This window comes from Malurus melanocephalus, unplaced genomic scaffold, assembly GCF_030028575.1.
Source record: "Malurus melanocephalus ecotype Western Australia unplaced genomic scaffold, MMel_1.1 scaffold_1156, whole genome shotgun sequence".
Taxonomy (NCBI): Eukaryota; Metazoa; Chordata; class Aves; order Passeriformes; family Maluridae; genus Malurus; species Malurus melanocephalus.
In genome coordinates, this window is record NW_026624388.1 from 28309 (window position 1) to 41955 (window position 13647).

Consider the following 13647-nt stretch of genomic DNA (forward strand, 5'->3'; position numbering starts at 1 on the left):
CGGCGCGCCAGCTGGATGTCCTTGGGCATGATGGTGACGCGCTTGGCGTGGATGGCACACAGGTTGGTGTCCTCGAACAGCCCCACCAGGTAAGCCTCGCTGGCCTCCTGCAGCGCCATGACGGCCGAGCTCTGGAAGCGCAGGTCGGTCTTGAAGTCCTGCGCGATCTCGCGCACCAGCCGCTGGAAGGGCAGCTTGCGGATCAGCAGCTCCGTGGACTTCTGGTAGCGCCGGATCTCGCGCAGCGCCACCGTGCCGGGCCGGTAGCGATGCGGCTTCTTGACGCCGCCCGTGGCCGGCGCGCTCTTGCGGGCCGCCTTGGTGGCCAGCTGCTTGCGGGGCGCCTTGCCGCCCGTCGACTTACGCGCYGTCTGCTTCGTGCGMGCCATAACAAACGACCTTCACAACACCCGAAGAGAACAGAGAATTGAAGCGAGTAGGGTCGCAACGCCGGTATTTATAGAGCTGTCGCGTCTCTGATTGGACGGGATGAAGCGCCATCTGATTGGCTGCTGTGGAATCCCAGCGCGGGCTCGGGAAGCTGAAGCGCTGCCGGAGCCCCCCAGCTGCGACCCCGCTCGGATCGCAACTGCTCGGGGCGAGTCCAGGGGCTGGGGCGGGAGGGTATTTCAGCGTGATCGGATCCCTTCTGCTTCTCCGGCTGCTCGTGACTACCACTCTCCTGACAGATAAAAAGAAGCGTGGAGGCTGAAATTTAAAATTTACTTGCGCTTTCTTTTTCTTTATTTGTGTCTTTTTTTTTTTTTTTTTTTTTTTTTTTTTTTTTTTTTTTTTTTTTTTTTTTTTTTTTTTTTTTTTTTTTTTTTTTTTTTTTTTTTTTTTTAATTTAAAAAAAAAAAAGTGTCTGGGATCACCTTGTTCTACCAGCTGGGTGGTTCCTGGAGAATGTCAGTCTTAGGGCAGAACAGTGAAGTGCCACGCTCTGCAATCTTTTTTTTTCCAGTTTGGTTTGGTTTGTTTTTTAATATGATGTGCTGATTACAAAAGAAGGACAAACCTCCTTCAGTGCTGTACAGAGCTCCTTCTTACATGATTACTCAATTTATCCCCAGAGGCACAAAGGGAAGATCGGCAGGTAGCTTGAAACTGAGGCGCTCAAAAAATCCAGTACAAGTTCGTAGCTATAGCAAACATGTAACAAACTAGCGATTTGAGATCTTTTTAAGGTATTTTTTCATGGTTTTCATGTTTTATTTTCACTAGGAAATTATGAATGAGGCCTTACATATCATCAGGCAAAATCGTGGTGATGAGAATACTTAGGCAATTAACTTTAAGATTTTCTTGGTGAGAAATTAATTGGAAAGGAAAATGGGTCTATCATTTAAATTTCCCCTACTCACCAAGGTGTTAGAAAACCAGGCGGTACCACAGTTACTTATATCATTATTTGCAAGTGCCAAATGATTTTCAAAGATTTCATATGAAGTACAAATGTTTTTCCCTTTCTGTGATGAAGTACTAAACACTCCAAAAGTGAGCCACAGACTGGAGTGATTTTGTCTGTAAGAAAAGTGTTAATTTGAGGCGCTTTTAGGCAGATTTATTTTAAAAGTMATGTCATGGACAAGGTCATGAATGGCATTTCAGATAACAGTTTAAATCGGCGAAAATTWAAAAACCAAGCTTTTCGTTTCATAACATATAGTCATTTTAATGAGAATGTAGAACATGAAAGAAAAAACTGRTCTCACGAGGCAAAGACAACTTCCCCGTTACCCACGAACTTGTGCATTTAACAGCATTTTATAATAGCAAAATCTTGTATTTCTCTTATTGATATTGTTGAGGTTTTAAAATTACATCATTGTTTTATGGTAAATACTCGTARAAGTAACACAGCTCTTTAAAGGARAAGGTGGGTGGCTCTGAAAAGAGCCTTTGTGTTCTGAAAGCGTTAAGCTGTAGCRGRAAYAGAATTTAGCCGCCGAAGCCGTAGAGAGTRCGWCCCTGGCGCTTGAGAGCGTAGACCACGTCCATGGCCGTGACAGTCTTCCTCTTGGCGTGCTCGGTGTAGGTGACRGCGTCGCGAATCACRTTCTCCAGGAACACCTTGAGCACACCGCGCGTCTCCTCGTAGATGAGCCCCGAGATGCGCTTGACGCCSCCGCGCCGAGCCAGGCGGCGGATGGCCGGCTTGGTGATGCCCTGGATGTTGTCGCGCAGCACCTTGCGGTGGCGCTTGGCGCCTCCTTTGCCGAGCCCCTTACCGCCCTTGCCCCGACCAGACATGGTCAGACACTGAGCGCTCCTTTATCTGAACTGTGTGCTGAGACCGCCGGCACTGCGGMTTTTATTCGGTGKGAGCCGACCTGGTTGARGACTGCAGAGAAAAGGGGCGGGGCTTAGTTCTGGTCTCCACCGTCTCACCGCTCTCAATTGTGCGACCCGAGAGCAGAAAATTGAGGAACCTGTGCGAATTACCCTTCCCCGAGGCACAAGCGTTTCGATGTTTCTGTCACTTTTCGGTGCATTACTTGTGTTTCAGACAGCAAAGACATCGTGTCAGTTTGTATAATGATTCATGTATTTTTAAAAACCTTTGATGTGTCGTGATCATTTAGAAGAAAAGGTTAATTCATAGAAAGTTACTCCAGTTAATTATTCACTTGTGCTTTGCTTTGTTATTTTCAAAGATGGGTATGTCTTACGTATTTCAGTTCCATCTGCTTATATGGATTCTCCTGKGTGCCTTCTCTGTTTATACAGTTATTGCACATTTTTACTGTAATGGATAATCTTGCAGCAAATTCTGTCCAATCATATTTCTGAGAAATTCTACCCCTCCTCTTTTATTTTTTTTCACATCTTCATTTCCTGCTTTCTCTGAATGTCATCTCAAGGTGACAGTGCAATTTAGCAGTGCAGATATGCTAATTAAGATTTTACATGTTTGACTTTCATTTCTTAAGGTAAAGGTATTCTTTTCGATKAATAATTTTAAAGTATTTTCCATTGCTGTGGTGGCATAGACGAGAGCGTGGTTATTTTTAGAGAGACTGAAAARTTAARTTAAGAASAAGAGTGGTTTTGCATTTCTTGGGTGTTTATTAATTCTGTGTTTGCTCTCTTTAGCAAAGGAAAATGTTCTGAGATTTTGCTGTTGAAATCAAAAAGCAGTATTTAGAAAAAATATTCAGTAGACAGTTTCCGACCTGAAAATTACSTGGAAGGATAAGAAAAGTTTCCAGTACTGAGCGTTTGCTGCCCTCTCATGGATGTTTCTTGATTGCTTGGTTATGGTTTGTTTTCCTCCTAGCTGGGCAGCTTTATGGGATGTATGCTTTCATGAGGATACTACAAAAGATTAAAAAATCATTAAGCTATCTTCACATAGACCACATATACAGATATTACATCTGCTAGCAGATAAATCACTATTCCAATGGCCCGTCCCTCACGGAGAAATGAAAATCTGACACACATTCATGCGGAATCTTTTCATCAGAGGCCCAAAGGAAGCCCAGATGAGRCAAGACAAACACCAAGACTCTGAAAGAGACATCCTAAAGTTTCAAACCTTTAACAAAGGCTCTGTTCCACAAGGAACTTGGCAGTACTCTAGCTTGGGCTATGGAGATATTTCCAGGATGCAATGTGGATGCCACAGGTAAAGTCTCAGCCCCTTTCTTTTGAGAACCTTAAAACTTACTCTTGAAATGTACATAACTTACATTTCACAATTAATTTAGCCTAGCATAATAAGAAAGACCTTTTTCTCTGCTTTATTCRGCTGTCATGGTTTAACTCCAGTCAGCAGCTAAGCACCATATAGCTGCTCACTCACTTATTCCCAGAGAGATGGGGGAGAGCAAAGTGAAAAAAACTTGTGGCTTGAGATAAAGACAGTTAAATTGGTGAAGCAAAAGCCATGCACACAAAGAAAGCAAAACAAGGAATTCATTGATCGCTTCCAATGAATGGGTGGGGGGATTTTTTATTGTTTTCCAAAGACATGCTGAGGCCATGCAGGATAAATTCTTCACCTGATAACAATAACCATAAAAGATACGAAGATACACAAGAAGTACAGGAATAACATAACTCACTAAGGGAGAATGACAAAATGAAGAAATATATGTATGAAAATTACCTGATTTTGTGGTAATCTGACAATCAATTGGGCTTTGTGGCAACTAATGAAGATGAAAAATACTGTAACYTCATCATGCAAAAATGTTCATCACTAAAAAGTGATTTATTACTCAGTGATGCAGTAACATAAACTGAATTCTTGAGAGGTTGCTGTCTGTTCTCCWATCTGTAGACCTTCATCTAACTAGTTCATTTGCCATTATTGGAACATCATAGACTTTTGTTATTGACATTTACTAAGTAAATRCCTCTGTGAAATAAACAGTTGACCCTATGAAAGAGAAAACAAATGAAAGCAAATGTTCCTAATAATAATAATTTGCAATACTGAACCTTTTTTTTTCTTCCTTCCTTCTAATTTTGGGACAGCTTAGCATTTAATCATAAAGTGTATTTTTCGGTTTTGGGTCAAAGTATGACCAGCCACTAAACATCAGCACATAGCACATCTTAGAAAATGCTGAGCAGAGCTCATCTATTTCTTTCTTTCCCTAGTACCATGAGGTATCTTAACACATTTCAAAAAAGAAATTAATGACCATATGTCAAAAAAAGTCATAGAAGAGTCAGATGTGTTCCCTTTTCACTAAAATCATAAATCACACATTTGAACCTCAGTTCAGTCGGTTAGCCAGAAATTTGAGCCATGATAGCAAAATAGTATCACCTGAGTTTTTCTTAGGATATAAATTTTTCTTAAGACCAGAATAGGAATCTGCTTATTAGGCAGAGAGAAACCTGCTGAAGATGATATGGGGTCCTGAGGGACACAATGTGATCAGACACCACACAGTGACTTAGTAATTTGACATAAGGTGTTTCTGAGGGACAATCAGTCTGGAGTTGTACACACCTTTCCCACAGCTGAGATGAGATGGCATCCAAAGGCCTAAGAGTGCACRAAATGAGGAGGAAGTTGGATGAGAAATGATAAATTAGGGTTACTGACTGATATGCCAGGGGTGGAACTGGCATAAAGATGTCTTGACACTTATCTCTGTAGTACGACTTTTCTCAGGCCACTCTTGCTCTTTACCACTGCACTACCCTTCCCCAGAARCTATGTTATGCTATGCAACTCAGCTTTACACGTTTAACAGGATTTATTTTTTTTTTTTGTTTGATGCTAATTTTGTTCCTGTATTGGACAATCTATCCACTGGAGCCTACATAATCAGTGCTTTCAGTGTTCCTGCATATATACACTTCCTTTCTCGTCATGTGGAACAATATTTTCAGTATTTAGCAGCTATCTTCAGCTAAGCCTAACGTGAAAGATCAACTTTGCTTGAACTTCCTGCTCATTATCATAATAAATCCCCATCCACAGGCTGTGATTGCCCCATTCCCACGTAAACCCCTTCTTCATAGAGTATGCACAGTAAAATACCTGTGAAGTGTATCTTAAAACGGAGACGGGACARCTGTCAGTGAGTACAGCTATAAGTGGTTACACGCACAGAAAATACCATATTTTTATTACTCGAGGTGTGCAAAAATGAACACCCGCCCAAAAACTGAGGGCTGCAGCTTCAACGAGCGAGAACTTGAGCACCGAAGTGGAGCACAGCGGGCAGCACCAGACCTCGGACTTCTCCGACCCCGCTCGCCCTACGGTTTCCAAAGCGGGAACAAAAGCAGACTGGAAGTGMAAAAGCCCGCGGGGCGAGGAGGGGGGGATGCGGGGGGGAGGTGGAACAAACCTACCAGGGGGTTTATAAGACTTTTGAACAAAGACGGTTTGAAGGAAAAGGCGTGGCGCCTTTTTAACCCGAAAACCGCTGGGCACTAGAAAAGCCAAAGAGCAACGGCCAATATTTGCGGAGCGCGGGCTTTTCGAAATCTGCCGGGCTCTGGGGGCGGTCCGAGGAGCTTCCCTGCGCAGCTCTCCGCCCCCCGGCTGATACGAAACTGCGGCGAGACGAAGCATGCCCGCTCCCACCCCCCTCCCAAGAGCCTGAGCACCCTGAGCGCTGCCCTGCTACCCCGAAGAGCTCGGACTCGCACCAATTTTCTGCAGAGAATGGGAAGGTATTTGCACCAACGCCCGCCATTTTTTATTGAGAGGCTGGTCGGCACCAGGAAAAAACTAAGAACGAAAGCGCAGAAATGTTACCGGGTCCTCTTAAAAGCATTATCAAAGGTGGGGAAAAAGAAGTTAAAATACACGTGCACACACAGAGACGCAGAGTTTCAGCTCTTTTTGTGAAAATTTGGGTGGCTCTTAAAAGAGCCGTTGGGTTTATCTGCAGAGCAGATAGAATTTCTTCCACACAATTTATTTTTTCTTGGGAGCCGCCTTCTTTGCCTTGGCTGCTTTCGGCTTGGCTGCCTTGGGTTTAGCTGCTTTGGGCTTCACAGTCTTTGCCTTTGCCGGGCTCTTCGCTGCTGCAACTGCTTTTTTAGGCTTGGCAGCTTTTGTCGCCTTCTTGGGGCTCTTGACTGCTTTCTTGACTGCGGCGGCCGCCGGCTTCTTAGCTTTCTTGGGGCTCTTCTTCGCTGTGACCTTCTTGGGCTTCTTGGCGGCGCTAGCGGGCTTCTTAGCTGCCGGCTTCTTGGGCTTGACTGCGGCAGTTTTCTTCTTGGGRGCTTTTTCCTTCACTTCTCCGGGTTTCTTGCTGAGGCGGAAAGAGCCGGAGGCGCCGGTGCCCTTGGTCTGCACCAGGATGCCTTTACTGACAAGACTCTTAATGCCCAGCTTGATGCGGCTGTTACTTTTCTCCACATCGTAGCCGCCGGCGGCCAGCGCCTTCTTGAGCGCGGCGAGGGAGAGCCCCTTGCGCTCCTTGGAGGCGGACACGGCCTTGGTGATCAGCTCGGTGACGCTGGGCCCCGCGGGCTTGCGGGCTTTGGAGGCGCTCGCCGCCTTCTTCGGCTTCTTGGCAGCGGGAGCTTTGGCCGGGGCCGGGTCGGCGGCGGCAACATCGGGAGCGGCGACGGGAGCGGTCTCAGCCATTTCGACTCCTGCCCGATCCAGACGAACAATGGAAGCGCTGCCGCCGCCGCCCCTTTTATAGCAGCACCGAGCGCGCTGATTGGTGCTCGGCGCGCTGCTCCGCCGCCCGCTGCCGTGCCTGTTGTGTTTCTTCAAGCTCCAAAAACATCTTTTTCCTCGTGAAATTTGCTRCCGATGCACCCCGTTTCTTTCCGGAAGGGGAGAGGGGCGTCTGTCCTACAAGCTAATGGAGTTTCCCATTAGAAGGAGCAGAAATGAGGGAAGCACGACCGCTGAAACTCGGCGGCGTGGAGCCGCAGAGACCTCGGCAGAGAGAAACCTTCGGTTTATATTTTAAATTAAAATTATAACTTGGGTTAAGTGGGCACAACTGGCATGAAATCTTATTCTTTAAAAGGTTCTCTAAAGAGCAAGCGAAAACCAGAGTGGTTTGAACATTTGGTTTCAGAGTAAATGGATATTGAATCCGAGGAAGTAACACAGTTTCGCCCCACGGTCCCAGACGCTGATGCAGAGCTGACTCCCTCGGCTGAGCCGCTCTCCTCCGAAATCTCCCCGCTCAGTGTCTCTTCAGCAATCGCGGTGTCTCAGCTGCTGTCTTTCGGGGAGACGTTTGTGCTTTAGCAGGGTGTGTGAAAGTCGATGTTACTTTCCTTATGCTTCGGTATTTCCGTAGAACAAAGCACCGACGTGCCCCGTCTGAAGACTTATGTTCCTGTCATTGCATTTTCAATGAAACCTTAACAAACTCGCTTTCTTTTGTTAAATTCGRAAGTCAGGATAATTACAATTACAGTATATTTGCTTTTAATGGTAATGCTAACAGTTATTACTCGTCTTCTCCTTGTAATTTGGTARAATTGTTTGGGAAGTATCTGGAGTGTACTGAAATTTGAATTGTTCGGRGATCTAAAGCTGGAAATTCGGTCTTTTGAGGGTCTGTTGAGAAGCCAGGACACTTAATGCAAAAAACTGACTTCTTGATTTTTAATGAATGAATGTTGATTGTGTAAGTTTTTATCTTTGATATCACCATCCGGTGATTCACCACTTCGCTATTTTCAGAAGTGAAGAACCCATATCTTCTCRAAAGGATCCCTGCTCGGGGAAGTGATAGCTCTACATTACAAACAGTGGAAGAATTGTTTCTTTTTTTCTTCTTAATTTTCAGTGCAAGGTTGCTCTCATTTAAATATCAAACAGTTAGCAGTCTGCCTGCAATAGTATTGTCTTTCCTACCKTCCATATCCGGGCTATCATCAGCTCCTAAAAACCTGTGAGCAGGTATATTCACAGCTAAAAGTAGGTGCATAGAATCCCTGCTGTCTRGGAGTGTGAGAATAACGAAACACATTGACTTATTTGAGAAATGCCATWTTCTTTTCTCATTACAGATGTTCAATTAAAAATCTAAACAGCCACAGAGYAAATGCTAGATTTATTTTAGTACTTTGAAATACCTTTGTTTCCCCTGCTTGAACTTAAATGTTGAAAATTGCAGCTTAGTGAGGTCTCCCTCAGTAAACCTATAAAATGAAAATAAATGCACAGTTTGGATGATCTGGCTGCTATAAGAAGCATTAAAAAACTGCAGTGTGACCCTGCACAGCTTTGCATTGTTTCTTGATTTAACACAGAAATGGGAAAATATGTTTAATATGCATTTAATCTGACACTTATTTCCTATAGTATAGGATTAAGGTCATAGTATGGTATAGTATAGTGTAGTATAGTATAGTGTAGTGTAGTATAGTATAGTATAGTATAGCATAGTAAAGTATAGTATAGTATAGTGCAGTATAGTATAGTACAGTATAGTTTAGGTTAAGGACTTCAGTGACATTACTGAACACTGTATCAGAATATTGAGACCCTGATGAATTTTTTTTTTCTAAACTAGTCATAGTAACCCCATAAGCAAGAAGAACAGAGTTCAAGGCCTCCCAGAGGCACTAGTGCTAATATTTTGTAGTTCTACAGTCCACTGATACCTGTAAATAAGTGGTTTGTTTGTGTCAAGCTATTCACATTCAGCATCAACTTTCTGTCAATTTTTTGGACTTGTGCAAGGAATGTTGTAATCTTTTCCAATCTTTGAAAGACTCGGTAAACATTTTGTTTTTCCATACCTTTTTATACCAGTAATGAATTCTGAGATTACTGGAAATGTGAACAGGACATTAACATTCTTCTTTGTTTTCATTGTCATGATTGTATATTGATTTGCTTAGATACGGAGAAGTGTTTAGATCTGAGATTTCACTCTCTCAAGCCCATTTTTCCTTCATGTAAGATATCGCTGAGAATTGGAAATAATCTCTACTCACTCACTATGAGAGACCAAGGAAATGCAGATTGGTTGTATCGAGCTGTGGATGCTCATAGGAAATGAACCATTATGRACTCCTTTTCAATGGAGACCAAAACAAAGATGGGCATAAACCTGAAGATGGGAAGGGCAGACCTGAATGTGGGTGCAAGTCAGAGATAATTTTTTTCTTCAGCTATGTTTTGCTTTTGGATATGCAAGCATACTATCCTAGATTCATCTAACCATTTTTATTGCAATSCAGTAAGTGGGTGTTAATTTCCCAGCCACTGTAGACTAAAATCTAATATTTCAGCCGCTATAGAATATAACCAAAAAGAGGGAACAAATGCTCAACACAGCAAGTTTGTGCATTTACATATGTACAGCAAAAAGGCTTCCCAAGGCTTTGATACTCCATTATTTCTTCATGTAGAAGTTGTATTTTGGTATCATCATTCCATTCACCTTCTCCTATTTCTTTTAAATCAGCAAGTGTTAGTAAAAATACTGAAATATTGAAATTGTGTTGAAATAGTGAAATGATTGTATTGTATTGAAATAGTGAAATGATATTTTTCTTCTAGGAAATACAGATGTTTATGAATTAGCATAGGCCTACACAGAGATTCTACACAGARATTTTTTAGAAGGTTAATAGAGATAGAAGCCCCCCACATTGTCAAGTSGGTTCATGTTCTGCATCAAAATCCCGCATGTGCTGTAAATCAATTCAATTTTATGCAGATTGCTTATAGAAACTGGACATGGACCCTTGCTACTGTTTCAAAGACGAACATGGTAAGTACTAACAAATGATTATTTTTCTGTGTTTTAAAGTGAAATTTCAAAAAAATGTCTAGCAGGGGTGTTCTAATGTTAAGTAAATCATGAATCCCTGTTCCTTCTGATTAAAAGTCACAGGCTGCCATTATTTCCCTCCATGCCTACTGACATTTATTTTCCTGAGTGACTAGTAAAGTCCAAATGTCYTATAGTAAATGTTTATTTGGTGTTTTCATTWTCCCATGCCTAAATGAACAGCCCCCAAATTCTTCACCAAGAGTTGTGACTTCCACAATGGTGAGGCTCTTGCCTTGGATTTAGAGCAATCTTATTTTATTTATCAGACAATTTCTGCAKATAAGTCAAGGCTCATGGGAAGATATGCACCTCAAAATATTAAAAAAGTCTCTATTCCACATTTGAAACCTATATTATTTTTTTATTCTCACACGGTAGAACATGCCTAATTGTCAGGAAATGAAACAATTTTTAAATTACAGAAATTTAAATTCACACAATTCAAATACTGCTGAAAACTGTATCRCTCTCTTTGTCCACCAACATTCTTGAGAGGACAGAAATCCTGTTTCTCAGTGTGCAGAAACAYGAAAGGACAGTAACTTTTTTTCCTCTCAGGTGGAACACTAGGAGTTTCTGACATAGCATTAGACCTAAACCTGCTGCTGGAGCTGGCAAAAGGATTCAAATTATAAGAAGGGACATTTTATGCTTAGTCAACAGCACAGATTAAATAATAAATACACACTAGAAAGAGCCATTTTCCAGGTCACAGATTCCCAAAGCTGATTAAAGAACGATGTGACTTAGAAAAATCACTGTAAGAAACATATTRGATTTCTTGCCAGAATTGAAGGGGTACGATGTGAATGAGGCCTTCTTGCCTACAAGCAATGAGTAGTTATTGCCCTTTGCAAATGCCAAGTATGAAACTAGCAGATAGTTTTGGTACAGTGTAGTAAGGGAAATCAAGGATGTTTGACAAATTTCTCACCCATGTGGAATTTTTTGCTGCTCCTCCCTATGGCAAAATCAGTTTGTGGAGTTCCCCAGCTCCATCAATATGAATTAATTGAACTCAAATTACTGTGTAACAGCCCAAGCTCTGGGGGATATTTTAGTCTACCCTCCAGGTATTTCTACCCTGAAGGGACTATCTGCCTGCCTATTTCAACACCTATTAAATCGATGTTCTAGTTTYAGCAAAATACATCCTGCATTGTAATGCAGGAACAGAACAGGTTTTTTTTTTCTTTCATTTTCTATTATACTAACTTAAAATAGCAACTGTTTGTTTTTTTTTTTTAAAGAAAGAGACTTACATTCGTCCTTTAATTTTTGATGCTCTTCYGTAATATTGCTGTATTAAAATCTCTAAACAGAGCATTTACAAAAGAGAAAGATGCATCATTAACCTAACAATGCAAATTGACAGGTGAATGAGGCAAATCCTCCAAAAGAACTTTGATCCATTTTTTGGCCCATGGAATTTTGAGTAAACAGTGAACAGTGTGTCYGGGCTTCTTTGCTGTTTTACGAAGATTTTAACGCTTGCATAAAAAAGGAGATTATCAGGTGGAGTCTTCAGAATGCACTGAAGTAGATAAAAAGAGGGAAGATAACCAGATGACTCTTAACTGAGAATTTTATTCAAAAAAGTGCTAAATACGAATACAATGAGTGTGAAACATCGTTTTCTGAGGCTCCACATATCTGTAAACGTTTAGGGCAATATGTAGGAACAAAGCCTAGGGCAGCCATTTCATAGTGATTTCTGCTGTTTGCTGCAGCTGGGAGCCATTTTGAGATTCACTTTACAGCTGACTTGCTCACATTTCACATGTACAACACTGGTCCTTACTGATGGAATATTAAAAGATCAACTAAGTGTTTCTGGCAAAAAATCAGAACTTCATCTGCATATAAAAATATTTTCATTATGATTTTCCGAAATAAATCCAAGCAAGCAAAAAAGCAAGCAATCCAAAACCCAGACACCACAAACCCCCAGAGAAAAACAAAACACACACCCCCCCAAAACCCAGACACCACAAACCCCCAGAGAAAAACAAAACACCCCCCCGCCCCAAACAAACCACATTCCAGAAAACAACATAAACAGAGTAAGTGAATTAGGAAAAACTCTAAGAAATTATTTCAGAATTTTCAAAAACAATTAACAAAAATTGTGCCATAGTTACCATGTGGCTGTATAAATTATTAACAGTTATTCATTATTTTCTGGCATATATACACATACATATAGTTACACAAATGGAATGCTGTTTAAAAAGGTTCTAGAGCATGTGTAGGCCCAAAATCCATACCTAAAAAAAGGAGAAAGAGTAATGAAATGGATATGCCGCTTCTGACAATTATGCTAACTGTAAAATATCCCTGGTTAAATTTCTTTATAAAGGCTCTCATATAAAATCCCAGTACACAGCACGCAGCAGTGGAAGAGCAAGAGATTAAGAGGATTTAGTGGAACTCATGAAGGGAAACAAAGTCACAAGATCTGCRCCCAGTCTTGGAAATAATTAGMACTCACAAAAGATACACTATCCATATGCAATATAGACAAATGAAAAAAGATATATTGTTCTGTAGGTAAAACCACTCAGTAACGTTAAAAATATTCGTTATGATTCCTGAAAAGCAATAAAATAGGAAGCCAAATAACACTTATGTCATCTTGTAGGAGAAGTGACTAAATTCGAAGGAAATTAYGTGATGCCCAGCAGGTGGCAGGAGAGAATAAGACAAAGTGAAGGAAAGCGACTTCTAAGGCTACTAGTGTAGGATGAAGCGGGAGATCACCGCGCTAACACACTCGAAAGGTCGGCGGAATCCGCAAGACCGGCCGAACCCCGGCGCAAGGACGCAGTGACCCGCAACCCTAGGAGGAACTTGAGACGGATCACGCCGAGCCCAGATCGACACGACCGCAGGGACGCGCTCAGAACTTCATCGACTCATCTGGGGCCGTCGCCACTACCGGAGAGGCAAGATCCTGGCAAAAAGCGGTTCGGTGGAACCGAGGGACCGGGGAACTCGGAGCGAGGCGGCGGCAGAGACAGAGGCGGGGAAAGGTGCGGAGARGGCGGCCAGGGCGGTGCCCGAGAGCGGCGAAAGGGGCGGRGGCCTCAGGCCCGGCCCCCGGCCGCCGTKCCCGCCCCTGCTCCCAACCAGGTCGGCTCRCACCAAATAAAGCCCGTGGCGCAAACGAAGGCGCCACTTCGGAGCTTTGTGTKGAAGCTTKGTGGTRRTTGCAGYCATGTCTGGTCGKGGCAAGGGCGGCAAGGGGCTCGGCAAAGGAGGCGCCAAGCGCCACCGCAAGGTGCTGCGCGACAACATCCAGGGCATCACCAAGCCGGCCATCCGCCGCCTGGCTCGGCGCGGCGGCGTCAAGCGCATCTCGGGGCTCATCTACGAGGAGACGCGCGGTGTGCTCAAGGTGTTC

At 42.9% G+C, this 13647-nt stretch overlaps 3 protein-coding genes across 3 annotated transcripts in view; all 3 read right to left on the bottom strand.

Annotated features, from left to right (window-relative positions):
* The window catches only part of LOC130586417 (histone H3-like), a 415-nt gene extending 22 nt beyond the window's left edge, over positions 1 to 393 (bottom strand). The window contains exon 1 of the mRNA XM_057387205.1: positions 1 to 393. This exon is cut by the window's left edge and continues 22 nt beyond it. Coding sequence (XP_057243188.1) covers positions 1 to 389 — 389 coding nt within the window. The 5' untranslated portion in view covers positions 390 to 393.
* A 1237-nt stretch (positions 394 to 1630) lies between these two features.
* On the bottom strand, positions 1631 to 2273 carry LOC130586429 (histone H4). Its single transcript, XM_057387218.1, has one exon. The coding sequence runs from the start codon at positions 2251 to 2253 to the stop codon at positions 1942 to 1944; it is 312 nt and encodes a 103-aa protein (XP_057243201.1). The 5' UTR covers positions 2254 to 2273; the 3' UTR covers positions 1631 to 1941.
* A 3875-nt stretch (positions 2274 to 6148) lies between these two features.
* On the bottom strand, positions 6149 to 7093 carry LOC130586413 (histone H1.03-like). The gene has a single exon (XM_057387200.1). The coding sequence runs from the start codon at positions 7070 to 7072 to the stop codon at positions 6395 to 6397; it is 678 nt and encodes a 225-aa protein (XP_057243183.1). The 5' UTR covers positions 7073 to 7093; the 3' UTR covers positions 6149 to 6394.
* Positions 7094 to 13647: the final 6554 nt, after the last annotated feature.